Genomic DNA, 17,829 nt, shown 5'->3' with positions numbered 1-17,829 from the left:
TGTTATTGATTTTCCACGAGCTCCTTAGGTCGACACAATGTAAAGTATAAAAATATACGCGACTAGTTTTGCTAAAATAAAAGTCGCGCAAACACGGTTTTCAGCGAAACATTTATTCATTGATTACAAAATTCATAAAAATGTAATTCGATGAAATGTATTATTTTATAATTATTCGAAGAATAAGTTAATCACTACGAATGACAAATTACGAATCTATATTATTGAAATCTTTTGTACCAGATGAATTAAAAAATGCCACTCGATAAATGGATAAGTCACTGTTGCACAAATAACGAAAGTGTTATTTACAACAGTAATAACGGTGGCAAAATATTTACACGTAGTTGTATATTAAACACAGTTCCCGTTACTAAACGTTCATATACAAAAATGTAGTAAAATTTTACATTCTGCATATATTTTAAATACATATTATCACAAATATATTCATATAAAAAGAAAAAAAAGAAATGAAAAAGTACAATAAAATCTTGCTTTGTGCAAATTAACTTTAAACGTAATTTAATCTCTTCGCTTACGTAATAAATATAGTAACTGGTACTTCAAATGTTAGTTGTTCTAAAAAAAATTTCTTCCATATTAAATCATTACAATTTTTAAAGACACTCATCCATCGTAAACACTTACATACAAGACACTAGATAAAAATATTCCCGTTTGTTCAATGGTACATTCATAAATGCTCTATAAAATCTCTACACGGAGAAGGAATGTTTTAATCTGATTTTGTTAAGGCGGAGGAATATGCTTCGTTCTCAATCACTTCAATGGCACAAGGCCGTGGGAACCAACCACGAGTTCGTACTTGCTTCTCGTTCTCCTCGTTTTGCTTCTTCTCTCCAAATAACCAGTATCTACAAGATTTATCGATTAAACATTTTCATAAGTAATAATAGTTTTTTATGTGAACATACTTTCTCCACCGCGTTACGATTACGATATCTCCAACTTTGAGCTTAATACGGGGTTCATCGGTGCAAGGTGGATGACAAAGTACACCCCAACCGTGTGTTAATGGTAAACGCGATCCATATGCTTCTTCTATAACTCTATAAGTCTTAGCTCTCTTTCGTTTATCTTTTTTCTGAGCTAATTGTTCCCGCTGAAATATTATAGAAACAATCGCGTGTTAGATTTTTATGAGCTATACAATAAAAAAATATATTTACTTAGAAAATAATGTATATGACATTACCGTTAAAGTATACTGGTCACAACCTTCGACAACAGGCCAATGAATTCCATCACCTACTGGTGTACAATCCCATGTAAGAACTTGCCGTAAATTAAAACGCCATCCTTTTGAGTATGGATAAACAAATTTGTCTCTAGTTCCAAATCTTCGATAATGAGCCTTCTCTGAAATCCAAGCTTCTATTTCCGTTCTATTTTTTATTATAGATAGTAGCTGTAAAAAATACAGATAATTAATATCATAACGACATAAATGATCTTATGTAAATATCAATTTAACCGTAGAATATAATAATCTTACTTGAAAATAAAGCAATGTTCCAACAGCAAGAATAACACCGATTGACAAGCCGATACTGAAGATAACTAATATCAGAATAAATATAGAAGGTGGTGGAAATGATAATGGTTTCAATGATAATACAGTCATCACCCAAGAAACTAGCGTAAATGTGGAAACACAACACCCACCAACCGCACTTGCTAAAAATGCTGTAAAATGACAATGATTGTAATGTCCTACACAATTATTTATCCATGGGCAATGGTGATCCATTTTCATAACACAACGACCACCTACAAATAAAAAATAAATTCATTATGTTACATAGACTATCAGATTCATTTAATGATATAAAATCTTACACTTTCTGCAATGATGAGATCTTGGTGCTTTGTACCCTTCGCAAACAGAACAATATTGTAAATATTGGGTATCTGTTACTTTCCCCTAAAAAAAGAAACACTTTAAATTCTGTATGAAAAAATTGTACTGTATCCAAAAATGTATTATGGTACCGGCATCCATTTTAATGGAAGAAATCCAGGTCCTTCGTAAATAGCACTAATAAAATGGAAGAGAGTAGAGCCACTAAGACAAAAGAAAAGAATAAAATTAACTGCTCCAAAGAAACTTTCTTGCGGTGGCCACCACTGTCTACTACAATGTATTGTCATCAAAGTAATTATCTTTATAATTCCTAAAACACAAAAATATGTCAAAGAATACGATATTAATATAAATAAATGTAAATCATAAACTAATTCAAACAATATATTTATATATTCAGTAGTATATTACAGTATATACAGCGGTATATTACAAAAATTATTATGAAAAGTAATTAAAATCTCAAAAGTGCATTCAAATTTCGCGGTACTTTATTGCGATGTACGTAAAACAAAATGGAAGCAATCATCTGTCAAGTTTATTCCCACAACATTTCTACAATAAATTTCTTCTTATAAGTGGTAACATGTCTAAAACTGATTATATTTGAAACAGTATGTTACCACTTTTAATACTTCAGAATAGCAAAAATGTTCAATTGTTTGGCATTCGACAAAAGACCTACCAAGAGCAGTGAGTGGACCCCAATGACATATTCTCTTTAACGGATCGACACACATGTCGTCACCATAAAACTATCCTAAAATATTCCTCGAATCCTGAAAACCAGGTATTTGTTACGCCTGCGAACGAACAATGCTTGCGATCGTTTATAAAATCAGTAGGAATAGATTTTTCTCGGCGACACATCCCGTAACGATTCATATATGTTGGCACAGCATATCAGTGGTGGCACCAATGTCGAATATTTTTCAAGATTGATGACTTTTGTACGGTATAATAATTCATCGGTAGAAATATATATATTTTATAAAGTAATTGATACACTTATCAAACCTTAATAGAAAATTCGTACATGTTCAATCTTTTTAAGTAGCACTCTTGTCTTTTGGTATACAAGAAACCTGTTATAAATTTTGATATATGTATTATGAATCAATATATTCCGGTACATAGAACATAATTAAAATATGAATCATTAAATGAATATGTATGTGTTCATCGTTGTAAATAAATTTTGTGCCAGTAACGGGGTAAAAAAGTATTTTACATAATAGTATAATACAATGTTACCGACTAATCTTCCCCAACTTGAATCAGAGCTTGAACATACAAAGTTTCAATACGTATTTGTCGTTTTATTTACCATTATTTTAAATAATTTTACAAAATTAGTATCATAGGTAATTCTACTAAGTTATTTTGTGATAATAAAATTTACAGTCAATTTCTTTAGTAAGGAAATTAAGGATAATGTAATAACAGAGAAATATGTAATAATTAGTCTGTTTAAATAGTATTATAATAATTTTCTGTAGAAGTATATATGCATTGTAAATCTAAGTAATTATTCCTATAACAGTCATCACCATTACAGATTACGTGCTGTAATTTTTTTTTCTCATAAATGTATCTAGTAACAGGGTTACCAATATAACCTATAAAACTGTTTAATGTAGTATTCAGTATATTTATAACAAAATCAAAATACTTCCTCTATGATTTTATATGATATAAATGTTTTCTTATAGGTTATGTGGTATAAAACTGCATTATAAATAATTAGAATTATAAAATTTTTTACCTTTAAACAATCACAATGGTATAGTCTAAATTAGTTCAACAAGTGGCTCTTCTGAAAAATAATATTTAAATAAAGTGTATTTATAAATTAGTGGTATTAAGTGAAACTTGGTAGCTCAAATATTTTTTAAGAAAATATAAGATCTTCAATTTTATCGTTCATAATATACATATTTTGTGATCGATAAAATATGAAAAAATCTATAATATTATAATCTGTATAATTATTGATTAAATAACGAATATAAACATTTGCGTGTATGACAAAAGGTTATATGTGTATTTGAAATATTGTTAATGTTCTTTTCAGCCAAATGATCAAATAGAAATTTCTAAACCACCTGTTCCTAAAGCACGTCGTTCCATAAGAAACACTGATGTACAAGTAATTGAAGAAATCGATTCCTTCAAAGACTCTAAAAATTCATTGGCAATGAAAAACATATATAGAACTAACCAACAAGGCTCAGAAATTTGTAATATTTCTGATATCCAATATACCGATGATGAAGATGACGATGAAAAAGATGATGATAGTGATGAAGATAATAGTAATTACAACATTTCCAAACGGTGTCTTAACGTAAATACTTCACGAGATAGCGTACTACAAGAATCTTTTCATACTCCATGTAATTCTCCTATAGGATCGCAGATGCATAAACGAAGCTCTCATAACCCTCATGGAAATCAATCTTCTAACATTAATAGTTCTTTCTCATGTAAACCACAAAAACAACCTGCAGATGGGTCTTTTCCAAAATATACCACATTTTTTTTCTGTGTTACTATTTTATGTTTAACTCTATTTCTTATTTATACTTCAACAAAAACTCATGAAAATCTAAAGGGAGCTACTGAAGCAAAACAAACAGATTTTACTGATATAAATAACTTACTGCATAAATCAATACAGCTAATTCAGACACGATTTCATAATCAAAGATCTAATATTTGGAATGATATATCAGCTGGAATATACGATGTAATCTTATCCCCTACAAAACCTTCAATTATTATTCTGTTTGGAAATGAAACTAAAACCTTGAATTGTTTAGCTCAATTACTTGGACAATTGAGTGCCAAAATTTTAGGTAATAATGATTATTTAAGATTGACACCGAAAGACTTTCCAAATGATGTTGGACAAGTCATTTATAATTTAAGAAAACGAATTACACAAAAAAAAGTAATAGTGAGTATCTACATGGTCCTTTACTCTTATTTCTTAAGTGAAATTTGCATTTAAAAGCACTTCTATCAGAATATATTTTTTCAGATAATACAAGATTTATTAAGCATAAACACTGAAGCACTAAAAGCTTTTCACAATTTTTGTGACAGAGAAAAGCCTTTAGTTGAGAATGTTATATATATAATAACTGTGACTGTTGATGGGTACAAATCGTCTCAAAGAGAATTAGAATTTATTGAAAATCAAATATTTAAAAGATTATCAAATTATATGCACAAAGACATTCTAGATCCACTAGTAACTAGACTTACAGATGGAATTATTGTACCCATTTTACCAGAAACAAATACAAATTTCAATTATGCAGATTGTTCTTTTTCTATAAACAACAAGTTATAATCTTTTAATAAACATAGGGGATATAATTAATTAATATAAAATTGTGATAATAAAAAGTATAAGAATATTAGAAAGATGTAATATATAATTTTGCTACTGTAGAGTGTATTATGGATAGTATTGAAGCGAGTGAATAAAAGTTTTGTATATTAATATTCAACTTTATTTTATTGCGTCAAATGACAGTACAGAAAATCAACATTCTCAGATAAAGATTTCCAATGGATTTGGCGGTTTCTACAAATTTTCAAAAAATATAACAACAAAATCGATGCCTCTGGCATGATTTCAGTTATGCTCTTGAATGACATGTTTATACAGCTTTAAAGTAAAGTACAATGAATAGATTTACTTCGTACATGTGATTGTATCTTAATAGTGTAACATGTCGGTCCTCGTCCACGTATTGTTAACGTCTTTAATTGCCAATTTACAATGCGTTTCTTCTATGTTGTACCACAAATGGAATCGCATCAGTAGAAAAACAATCTTTCTTTTTGTTTTTAGTTATATAGGAAAAACATGTAATATATCTTTGCAAACTCATGCAAAAAATTTTTTCCCTACGAACTTTTCCTTATTGAATGTATTGCTGAAATAAGTTATAAAATTATAATAATTACTTCGTATCAAAATTTAATAGCTTACATAAGTGATACGTTTATATATATATATATATTCGAGGAAGATCAAAGAAATCGAATGACCTGTAGAAACAAGCATTTGCATATAATTTCTTCAATAGTAATATTTTAAAACATTTTTATCACTGTTCATTTAAGAATAGCGTGCGTAACGTAAGATGGCAAAATTCTTTTCTCAATATGCTTATATCCTATTTAATATGCATTTTATAAATTGGCAACAAATGCTCGTAATGCACCTTGCTAAAACATCGTGTTAGCAAAATGATCATTTACGAGTTGCTTATAATACAGTCCTCCTCTGTCGTAATAAGTCCGTAACTAAAAGTAGTTAATATATATATATTTATATATATTTATATATCTTGCATAATATAGCATGGTACCGTCAAACCTAAATAATAAATACATTTTATACAGTCGCAGACCTTTTGTACAGAATGTCCAAAATTTAACAAGATCGCGACTACGGACGATTTTTTTACGATATGTACGAAAATTTATTCTCGTTATAAGAAAATATGAATATATTTTTAAAATATTTATCACTATAATTTCAATATTAAAGAATTAAATTCTTAAATATGGAAAACTTAAATAGTATAATAAGAAGTTTAAACATAATTATGTACATTTACAATTTCGAAGCTTCTAAATTTAGAAGAAATATACTAAAATTATTCTATAATTTATAGTAATCAAAGTATTTTGATAATATGTCTATGTCAAGATTAAGTAAAATATTAGATATGCATTTATATATAATATATTTTCAAAGAATAGAATCACATTAATCTGACATAAATGTTAATTCTTTTCTTAAGGACATTCTGTATAAAATGGCCTTAAAATTACAAGATACGTATTTACAGTAAAAAAGTTTAATTGGTCATGTTTCCTACCTAATATAGTAAGGATGTGAGTAACGCGTTGCATAAAGTTGTCCGTGTTGGCTACGTAGTCGCGTACTTCAGTCATTAATGTCTTGCTAGTTGTGCAAGTTTTTCGTAATTCTGAGTCAGTCGTACGTCGTTTGAAATATGTTATTTCAGTAGTAAATTGTCCTGATCATTGTTTCCGTAATTATTTGTTTCTACTTAAGCACTAAGATGTTTACTTTGTTAATTCCAATAAACTAAACGTTTCATACTAAATATGGTTTATGTTATGAGGTCGAACATACGAATCTATCCGAATTGCTTCAAAGCTTAACAGCTAAAAGAATTGTCACAATTCGACATAGGTTCGTAATAAACACAATCGCATTTTTGTAGTAAACTTAGAACGATGCATATGGTGTAGCTAAAATAATAAGAGAAAACCACTTAAAATAACTGTGTATAAACATTTTACTCATCTTTATCGTCGAGCAAAAAACTGATCACTTCGAGATTTGTTTTTACTGATATTCTGACCGATACAAACGAATTCAAAATATACGTAGTAATTATACCACTGTTTTGTATCTGACTGAACTTTTTTCTTCCATTTTGGAAATGTCCTTTTCAGGAAAAATAGTTGTAAACACAACGAACGAAACAAGGTTAAATCGGCTGGTACAATCGGAGCTCTCATTAAAACTAGTCGATTAAAATTCAAAACCCTCGACCGGTAGCTGAGATGAATCGGGCGCTCTAAATTGGAACTGTTGTCCTTGCGCGTCAATAGTCGGTACGACTCGAGTATCTTCTTCTTCAGATCCAAAATATCGTTCAATTATGTCGAAGGCCTTCTGATAGATGTCTATATTTTGATGAGATTGCAAAAATTCTATTTTATTTAGGCCTGAAACATCGTAATCGTTTATAGTAGAATCTTTCTATGAAATTGCAATCAAGCTAGTTGTCTTTTAATTTCATGCTTACCGAAACATTCCTCAACTTGTACCGCATAATGATTGATACCATTATTCGTGGCAGCATCTTGTTCTCCTACACGTAAGATATTTTCCAATCCACTCAATGCAACTTGAACGATCTTAGGATCCATTACTGTTAACAAATTGCACAATGGTGGAATACATCCTTCAACAACGATATAACGTATTTGTTCAGGTGCACCACCGCTTGTAGCGTTGGTGATTGCCCATGCTGCTTCTTTTCGAATCTTAAATTCAGCTTTCGTTAAAATATCAATTAGGACGGGAAATATACCGGCATCGATGACAGCCTGTTCAAATGAAATCAGCCTGTTTTTTTAATAAGAAAAAATTTTACCGTTAAAAGTTACATTCTTAAGAAGTGTATACGAACTTGAATTTGCTGAGGATTTCCTGCTGTAATATTAGAGATAGTCCAACAAGCTTCTTTGCGAATACTTTCTAGTGACAAATTCAATAGATGATACAAACATTGCAACGCAGAACAATTAAGAACGATTTGTGTTTGTACATCGTCCCCTGTAACTATATTACCCACTGCTCGAAGCGCCGCGCTGATTACATTTTCCTGCTGATGCCTGAAACCAATATCTTACATTATTAACATTTCAATAAAAAATGATACATTATCAAATACAAATCATATACTTACATGAGTAACTCTACCAAACGTCTGCAAACACCTGCATCGATAACTGCTTGAATTTTTTCATTCGGTCCATCGCTTAAATAGGAAAGAGCCCAACAAGCATCTGCTAGAACATCACCATCGGTATGATTAAGAAAATGAGCTAAAACTGGTAAACACGGCGCGACTTTCGTGAATTCTGGTGGTGGACTCTTGCCTCGACAAAGATTCGATAATGCCCACACCGCATTACGTGTCATCGATAAACGCGTTGCTTTAGAAAGTAATCTAATATGGAGAAATAAGAAAAACGAATTAATTTTATGTATAATTTTATATATAAACGAAAGCAAAGAAACTTGAAGCTTGAAACCTACTGCAGAAGAGGTGTAAGGATTCCATTGTCTAATACGTGATCTCTACACTCAGCACTATCTCCTGCAATATTACCCAATGCCCAAACTGCTTGTTCTTGTACATCTTCATATTCCGAACCAAGTAATGATATGAAGATAGGTACAGCTCCCGCATCCACTACTACACGTGTTTGTTGAGACGTTCCACTTGCTATATTTGTTAGAGCCCAAGCAGCTTCAAACTAAAGAGATACCAAATATTTATTGCTTCCTACAGAATTCGAAGGTCAAGTAACTTCAAACTAATGTCATACCAAATATTTATTGCTTCAAGAATGACCTTCAAGCTACTAACCTGTAGCGTACAGTTTGCATTGTTCTGCAAGAATTCAACAAATTTAGGTACAATTCCAGTTTTTACAACTTCATCTATCGGTGGATTTGGTTCCCTAGACAACATTTTTCTAAATTTTTGTGTAGCAGCCAATTGATCTTCCGGATTAGGACTGTACAATTCTTGCACCATTTCAAGTACCATAATGGCGGTTTTCTGTAAAAGAAACAAAATATGTTTGAGTATTTAGAATTTGTTATTTTTATATTCATAATTTGAACTTACTGATTGTGGTGCTGCAAAAGCAGATTCATTTGCTGTAACATTATCATCATCAACAGTAACTATGTTAGGAACATTGCGCCTCTTCGATAACTGTTGTTCTCTTTTCTGTTTTCTTAATTGAACGCCTTCCTCTTCTCTACGTCGTCTTAGTTCTTGGGAGTCCAAGCCCACATTTTTGTAACGATATTTATGTGTAGTTGCGGCTGACATCTAAAAAGATATTTGCAAACTGTCTTAATATTATAGTTCAATCATAATATATTAAGCACAATAAGCACAATATTAAAACTATAACTCAATTAAAGTTAATATATCTAGTGTAAGTTTCATGTTTATTATGTAACACTTTCAGTTTCCCTATATAATCAAAGATATGAAAGAAATATAAAATGTATTAATAAAATTAATTATTTTACATATATAAAATTAAGACTAACCATTAAGTATAATTAACACATTAAATTATAGAAATTTTTTATTAAATCTTTTTATCAATTGCTATATACTCCAAAAATAGCGTATATATTTGAAAATAATTCCCTTACCAAATTTCCAAATTAAGCAATTAACGTGTGTGTGTTTGTTTGTTTGTGTGTGTGTGTGTGTGCGCGCGCGCGCGCGCATATATAATTACCCTTGTTGGAACAAAAATAATAATTTACAGTTGCAAACATATTCGACCTACTTGTCAATATCAGTAATATTAGATACAGAAAACAATTGTTACTACGGTATATAGTGCTATAAGATATGTACACAGTATGATAGATGTACTATGATAGATTAAATATGCTATATAAAAATAACAATTATGATACTGATACAGTAATGCGATCAGACCAATCCGACCAAAATATACTTGTTTAATAACGAGATGTAACATAGCTGAAAAAAACATGTAAAAATCATTCGCTATGCAGGAAGTAGTGAAATTATCAGTGGGCTTTGGGAATACCTTGAAGCTGCTTGACAATGGACTATTGAGGGTTAGGTATTAATTCAATGTTCGGGGGTGGGGTGTAGCCTCGAAAAATATTACTTCCAAAGGAATACGCGATAAAAAATCGTAGGTTCGAACGATGTATTAAATATGTACGTATTTAGTTACGAGGTATTGTACCCTCTATAACAGATCACGCTAGATTAGACATTTTGGCATCGACAAGGAACAGAAAGACTGACGTTCGCCTGGAATCGCCTCGATTCCTTGCGTTCCTGATACGTCGCAATCAGTATCACACTCTCGCGAATAATTTTTGTGGGATAATAAAGTTCTCGTTACTTACGGCTGCGAAAGAAATTCAGGAGCCAACCGTTAAATGTAAGATTTCATAAAGAATATCGAATAAAAGCACCTCCACACTTTTTTTCACCTCCTCAAACTACGACGACCGATCAGAAATCCTTGATCTGAACACCAACGCGCAAGGAATCACGGGTTTTGCTTGCGAAACGCTGATAGGTCCATTCGAACAATCATATTTATTAACTATTTTCCAATTTTTAGCGAGCTAATTTTGGCTCGGCTGAAAGTGTCCTCGAAATCTTTCGAATGTACGATTTTTATAAATTTTGTAGATACCGTCGCTTTTTTTAAAGAGAAATAAAATTCGTGAATATGCAAAATTGAACAAGATCCATGATAAAATTTGCAAAAGTTTTCCTACTGGTAGTTTCCAAGTAAGTTCTAGAAATGTTTACCGCTGATCGTGATTCTGATTGGTCGAACTCCGATTCGGCTTCTATTGGTTAAAGGAAAAAGGTGGCATAAATGAGACGCGATGTGGATGTCTTCTGGAACGCGTAATCGCGGAACGATTGCGTAAAACAAAGCAATAACCGGAAATTGGATTTTTTATAAGTTTAAATAGAAATTCACGAAGGTCTCTAGCGGGAACGACGAGAAGAATAAAGAAGATAACAAAGTATTCTATGATATTATAATAACAAGTATGATAATATGTAATCAGAGATAAAATTAAGTGGGCAGATAGTGAAAGTAAGCATCAATGAAGTTTAATTGTTGAAATAGCACTAATGTTATATATCTAAGTTATATTTATTGTACATCCCTATAATACATATAGATTATTTACTAAATTGTTGAAGTTAATATTTACATCTTTGTGCAAATAAACTGTATTTAACGAAACTTACCTATTTCCACTACCTGTCCACTTATTTCTTCTTTTTCCACTTATTGCTTCGAACAATAAGAATTTTGAATTATGTAGAGAAATTGTGTTATACGCTTCGTTTATTTATAAACAGCATCAACATTGATAGAGATAATAAAAATTTGATGTAAGTTTAAATTATATATATAGTATACAGATAACCTGTTTAAACAGAATGTACAATTTATTATAATTTTTATTTATTACAAATATTTCATAATATAAAGATAAATAATTCAACAGAATAATAAATTAGTTTTCAATCGTCAACACGGTTTTTTTATTCGATACATTATAAGTTTCAAATAAGTTAGAAGGCATTGAGGATTAGTGTACGATATATGTAATGGTATTATTAGATCTGTGTATGTATATCTCGTAGATCTTTATTTTGCCTTTCGTAACCTACCTGTTTCTATTTCAGGTAAAAGTAACAGAAGAGAACGATGACTGAGAGGTGTGGCGATTATTGGTTGCCCCTGCACACAAGACTCCACCTACCTGTACGCCTATTTCGGTTGTAAACTGGGATAGTATTTCCCCTAAACGAACAGGTATTTCATTATGATAATGTATAAAAATCAAACAAATATGTCATTCGATTCGTAAAATGGAGTATATTTAATAAAACATATGGTATATTTTATGATATGTATTCATTGAACATTATATATTTTTTAAAGGAGAATTGCAAAATATTTAAAGGTAGCAATATTGTTGATTTAACTATTTTCTTTTTATATAATTATATTAATATAATTTTTACGATAGAACGTACTTGGATATCTACAAAAATTAGTTACGAATTGTTTTTTTAAATACCAAATGCTTAAGATATCAATGGTAAATAATTAATAAAACTGAAGAAATACTGCTACTATAAAGTAATTGGCGAACTTTTGAAAAATGTGGCATTGCTATATTAAACAATTCTTAAGGGTACAATAACAAATAATTGAGAAAACTATAGAAATATTGTTATTTATTGTATAGAAATATTTTTTACAAATTCTCTATTATTATACTATACTGTGTGACATGTGTATTATGAAAGATACACAACTGTATCAAATAAACAGTTTATTTGTTTCCACCTTTTTACACACTTTTAACAATTAATAAATTGCGAATATTTATACTATTACTTTCGAGTAACGCGCTATTACTCATATATTTTTTCATATTATGCATATCCCCGCGCTTTTAAATTCCCCATAAAAATTCCGAGATCTAATAATCGATAATTGTGCTGACGATTATGAAAGTGGCAAGACAATTAAATCACACTTATATTTTTCGTTCCGAGATATTTCAAGTTTTGCATTCTACGCTTCAGCCAAATTCTGTTTAACGACACAACTACCAGATCTATCTAAAGATTCAATTTTCCACTACTTTACAAAAATTGTTACATCGTGCAGTTACATCACTTTCATAATTACCCGTACAATCGATACACGCGATACAATTACCCTGCGCAAAAGAGATTTCCCAACTCTCAATTCCACTAAGTCCTTCCCTTTAATCAACCCTGTCGATCCTATCGCAGATTCTGTCGAATAAGAAATCTTCAAAAACAAAATCGCCTAGCGGAGCCGATCGTGACAAGTATCGCGAATCGAGTCGTTAAAGTGAGTGAGTCGTTGGTGAACTCTGCGAAAAGTATTTAGGTTGAGAGAGGGGGTGAGAAAAAGGGGTGGCGTCGGTGGTGGAAGGTAAGGCTCGACGGAAGAGCGGAGGGTTGAGGAGCTATCGGGCGTGAATAATGCGCGGCGCCGTCCGTTCCTTGGTTCGATTCTGGCTCGGCTGGATGGATTGATAAAGATTAAAGGTAAAGGGAGGTGGCAGGGTCCAGGGGTGTTTTCGAGTTAGGCGACAGAAGTCAGCCAGCGAAACGAATCGGCCGCACGTATGGAGGGGGATGATGTCACATAGGGGCTCCCCCCAGCTTAAATACATACAGATGCAAGCTGGACTGATGCATCGAGTCTCGGGGTACAGTGACGTAGGTAACCGAGGATTTTCATCAAACTTTTCCCTTCCACATGGATATGTATACATATTATACGCCGCGTCCCGCGAATATAACACCATCCTAAAATTGTAGTTTCTTATAGGCAGGACATGGTCAGAAAACAATATATGAAACAAAATATTCTGTAAAATATTCTGTCAGGTTGGTTCTGTAGTTACGAAGTAAGAAAAAAATTAGTGTCTTTACCATTTTACTCAGATTGACAATTATTTGATAGATTTTATAGTCGCGAGACGTAATGTATTTCCTTTTTTCAGATGAAAATAGTGCAATTTTTATATGCTTTAGTAACGAATGAACAAAAGTTTCATCTTTTGCGATTATTTCATTAAGAGGAAAAATCCTTCATCTACGCAATAATCGTTGTATAAAGAAAATTTGTATATTGGAATAGAAGGACGCGTGTAAAAGAAGAGATCCTACCATTGTCTAGAAAAATCACACGCAACGATTATTCCATTGAAAGGAGGAGAAAAGATCGTTTTCACCTATGCTTTCCCACAATGATCGTTACGCAAGGAAATTTCTATACGTAAAAAGATACGTGTATAAAAAGAATTTCCCCACTGTATTTAAAAGTCACGCTCGATGATGGGACTATTAAAATTCGTATAGAGCGCCCGCATATCTGCTATGATCGGTACCAGTAGCGACGAATTACATAATTTGATTTAACGTGTAAACCAAGCGAACGAAGCTGGTTCCTTAACGATCGCGTTACGATCGCACGAAGAATGGTGAACGGTGACCAAGGGTCGTTTTATCTCGCGATGGAACAAAGGAAATCGTTACTAGAACGTCGGGTATTCTCCGCGAGTCGTAATATCGAGGAAGCTGCGCGATGAAACGGCCATTTAAAATGAAATACAATTCTTACCGTCGTGAAGCGGCGTACCAACGGCGACACGACATTCCATCGACCTTCTAGAAAATGGATCTCATAAAAGACTTCTTTCTTTTTCGTTTTTCATTTCTTTTTTTCTTTCTTTTTTTTTTTGTCGCAGACTACTTTCGCAGATAGCGTCGCTGGAGCAAGGAATCTCTTCTGTGCATGTTTTGGATGGGATGTGAGAAAGCGTACGAAAGTAACGATATCGTTTTGAGAGTTTGATAGGAGGATAGTTTGTCTCTGAACTTTATCGATAAGGTTCTTCTTACACCTTTTATTTTTGGACAGATTTGGGAATTGCTGGAATATCGAATCGATGTATTGGAAGCGAGAAATACCACCGTTTCAAAGTATTTTCGGTGTAAGCTTTTTATTTTAATTGATAATTAAATTATGAACAATGTAATGATAAATTTATAAGCAACCGTATATCGTGTGTCCTACAAATTAACACCATTATGAGACTCATCATGATCGTCTATGGTGATTATACCGATAGAATTGGAAATGAATCTGAAAGCATGTATAGAAGTTATTTATTGCAAACGAGATAAAGATATTTATTGCAAGCGTGCACTTTATACACATCACCAAACAGTTAATTATTCATTATGTGTACGAATGACTCGCGATATTTGAAGAAATCATCTCTATTTATACCGCATACTAATTCTTTATATGCTTGTAACTAATATTTTGTAACTTCTACATGCGTTACTAGATTGATCCGAAATTTTACCAATGTAATCGCAATAACCGTGTCTCGTTGCGGCGCTAATGAAAATTTCAAAACGTTTCGTTTGACACGTACGATGTGCGCGTAAAAGCTTCGTACGACAAGTGCGCGAAAAATACTTTCGCGAGCCGGTGTATCTCACTGTATGTAGGACCATCTCGTTGATACTTCAACGAAAGTATTGCGGGATTGTTCTACGCCAATGGAAACAGCTCGGCACGGATGACTCACGCGATTTCTCTCGCAGCCTCCTTTGCACGGTCCCGTATGGTAGTCATGTACAATGGAGAATAGTAAACGCAGTAAAGGTAACTCGAAAAGAAGAGGGCCGGTGGTGCAGGGCCAGCTTCCCCCTGTGAGCGAGTACCCGCGGGTCACGTGCCACGATTTTCACCCCCGTACGACCGATTGCCAGTCCGAGCGGATTCGGATCGCTCGTTCGAGACGATTTCGCACGGCAGGGTACGAATTTCCTTCGATAAAACCGTATAATGACCGTGTTCGTTCACTTTTAACGCTAGAACTATCGGTGACAAAAGTAGAAGATATAATACGAATGGCAGGACAAGCTTTTATCCATAGATTCTAGAAAAAGTCATTAAAACTTCCCCAGATATATCGTTCTATATCTATAGTTTGTAATGAAAAAGTATAAACAGTATCGGGAAGAAAATCTTCCTGTATTTTGGAAAAAAGTCGATTCGAACGTATCTTTGTATATTTATAAAGATTCTTTGAAAAAATCGTGAACTATACCGGGAGTAGAATAAGTTTGTACCCTTATGCTTTGGAAAAATCATTCGAATCTACTAGCGACAGATTCTCGGTATTTTCACACTACGTAGGTACCGTGTGTTCGTGTGCCATAGCAAGTTTCATTAATTGAGAACATCGTTACGATCCTCCTCTGCTACGCGTTTCGCTGTAATTTACACGCGTTTCGAGCTTCTGCTGGAATAAAGTTATTATCCCTGTTCGGTGTTCTCGCCAGTGACATCATCCACCGTCAAAAATTGCGAATCAACGCAGTCACTAACAAACAGCACGAACAGCATATTTACGCGAATTGTTCAGTAACAAAATACATATTTAATTCCAAACGATTTCCACCAACATGGGGTCAAATTAAAAGAAGTGTTTTCCTTAGAAAAATCGAAGAATATAGCTTGAAACGCATCAAACACCTCGTGATCTACAATGTAAATAAAAATTCGAAAACTTTCTAGATCCGCAACAAAAATCTCGTTTCAAGTTTCTCGTTTCAACAAACGTTGAACAAACGTTTCAGATCTGTTAGGTTCAAACGAGAACTGGTATCTGATGAATTTTTGTGGCTCAAACGCGGTGGAAGTAGCGGCGCGCGGTTCGCGTCAGCAATTAACCGTTGCAAGCGTCTCCGGCGAGGAGGATCTTTAATTAAACAATTACGGTTAAATCGAGCGGAATTTCCAACGTTGAACCCGCATGCTCGTTAAAGAACGATACGTGTGTTCTACCTACCGCTGAAGGTGGCTCTGTGAGAAGTAAGCAGCGCGTGCAACCTTTGATCAGGTACCACGTGGACCCACATATTTCAATCCAGGGAATTGTGAGTCACGACAAGAGGCCGAATTTAGATCCGCGATAAAGAAGGATTCTATCAGAGACTGCCGCCGGTTAATTCTTCTAAGGCCATTCTCTACTTTCAACGTGAACTGACGCGTTCAATCAGCGGCCAACCAACCATTCCTCGTACCTCGAACGATCCTTCAGAAAAGGAAACCGGAAGATTACACGTCTGCCACGATAAATAGCGTTCTCTTTCGTTGACACGTCCGCTACCATGCGAATTTTATATATCGTCGATGGAGCGCGGATGTTTGTATATTTAAAAAAAAAAATGTCATATTACAAAATGTAATATGCAGAAATATATGAAGCGTTTAAAGTGGGATATTTATCAGGATATTTTACGGATCAAAGAAATTTCTATTAAATTCCATTTGTTTAATCATGTTTGTAAAAGTATGAAATTGCGTGAACATCGATCGTGCACTTTTAAACAAAATTGTTAATATATCAATGGACGTTACATATCGTCATTCGATAGTCGATTTGATAATTTTTATTTATGCGAGTGGTCTCACCTTAGTGGAGTTTCGGTTTACCGATAGCACTATCGCTTTTTACTTGATTTCCTTCGCCGGCCACAACATCCTTTCATCAGTTCTCTTATTTTAACCGGGCAACTCGATCTTACGTCCACGTTCCGTTTTTATCGCATTTACGAGCATAAAGATGCTTTCAGATCTCCTCTCGTCAAGATCCTAATTTATCCGCGTTGCCGAACGTAATTAACGATTGCGTTTTTATCTCAATCTTTGTACGTTTTTGTAATCTCGATCGGTAAAGGGATTGTCAAATTAAAAAACTTGAACTGTGTAATACTTGGAAGAAACGTGAAAATACGAAGAATTTTTAAGTGATTTATCGTCTGTACGCTCTTTGTAAAATTCTTCCTATATTCTTCCAATATAATCTTCCCTTCTATAATAACAAATTTTACGTTTTGGAATACCAATACGCAATAAGGCAGGAAATTTGAATATTTTAACGTTGCTAATAAATGTAAAAGCAACAA

The 17,829-nt window shown here is 33.0% G+C and overlaps 3 protein-coding genes across 6 annotated transcripts; 1 reads left to right on the top strand and 2 right to left on the bottom strand.

The window, feature by feature from the left end:
* Window positions 1-571: 571 nt before the first annotated feature.
* Window positions 572-2,828, bottom strand: LOC117208691 (palmitoyltransferase ZDHHC6). The gene is made up of 7 exons (XM_033449979.1): window positions 2,574-2,828; window positions 2,017-2,198; window positions 1,864-1,948; window positions 1,520-1,794; window positions 1,220-1,432; window positions 939-1,126; window positions 572-878 (listed from the first exon to the last, which is right to left on the bottom strand). The coding sequence occupies exons 1-7, from the start codon at window positions 2,626-2,628 to the stop codon at window positions 740-742; spliced, it is 1,137 nt and encodes a 378-aa protein (XP_033305870.1). The 5' UTR covers window positions 2,629-2,828; the 3' UTR covers window positions 572-739.
* On the top strand, window positions 2,388-5,784 carry LOC117208689. Of its 4 annotated transcripts, none has more exons than XM_033449977.1 (3): window positions 2,388-2,678; window positions 3,963-4,847; window positions 4,932-5,401. In XM_033449977.1, the coding sequence occupies exons 2-3, from the start codon at window positions 4,086-4,088 to the stop codon at window positions 5,244-5,246; spliced, it is 1,077 nt and encodes a 358-aa protein (XP_033305868.1). In that variant the 5' UTR covers window positions 2,388-2,678; window positions 3,963-4,085; the 3' UTR covers window positions 5,247-5,401. The 4 variants fall into 4 exon arrangements, with proteins under 4 accessions (XP_033305868.1, XP_033305867.1, XP_033305866.1 ...); XM_033449976.1 differs by lacking the exon at window positions 2,388-2,678 and adding an exon at window positions 3,099-3,252 and having other exon boundaries at window positions 4,932-5,784; XM_033449975.1 differs by lacking the exon at window positions 2,388-2,678 and adding an exon at window positions 3,507-3,671 and having other exon boundaries at window positions 4,932-5,784.
* Window positions 5,785-6,640: 856 nt separating this feature from the next.
* Window positions 6,641-10,827, bottom strand: LOC117208688 (importin subunit alpha-7-like). The gene is made up of 8 exons (XM_033449974.1): window positions 10,659-10,827; window positions 9,373-9,582; window positions 9,109-9,303; window positions 8,775-8,995; window positions 8,422-8,685; window positions 8,143-8,347; window positions 7,756-8,059; window positions 6,641-7,675 (listed from the first exon to the last, which is right to left on the bottom strand). Exons 2-8 carry the CDS (start codon window positions 9,580-9,582, stop codon window positions 7,479-7,481), a joined length of 1,596 nt encoding a protein of 531 aa, XP_033305865.1. The 5' UTR covers window positions 10,659-10,827; the 3' UTR covers window positions 6,641-7,478.
* Window positions 10,828-17,829: the final 7,002 nt, after the last annotated feature.

The sequence above is a fragment of the Bombus bifarius genome, unplaced genomic scaffold (assembly GCF_011952205.1).
Source record: "Bombus bifarius isolate JDL3187 unplaced genomic scaffold, Bbif_JDL3187 scf7180000008155, whole genome shotgun sequence".
Classification (NCBI taxonomy): domain Eukaryota; kingdom Metazoa; phylum Arthropoda; class Insecta; order Hymenoptera; family Apidae; genus Bombus; species Bombus bifarius.
Note: the sequence above shows the minus strand (reverse complement) of the source record. Positions and strands in the feature narration are given on the sequence as shown.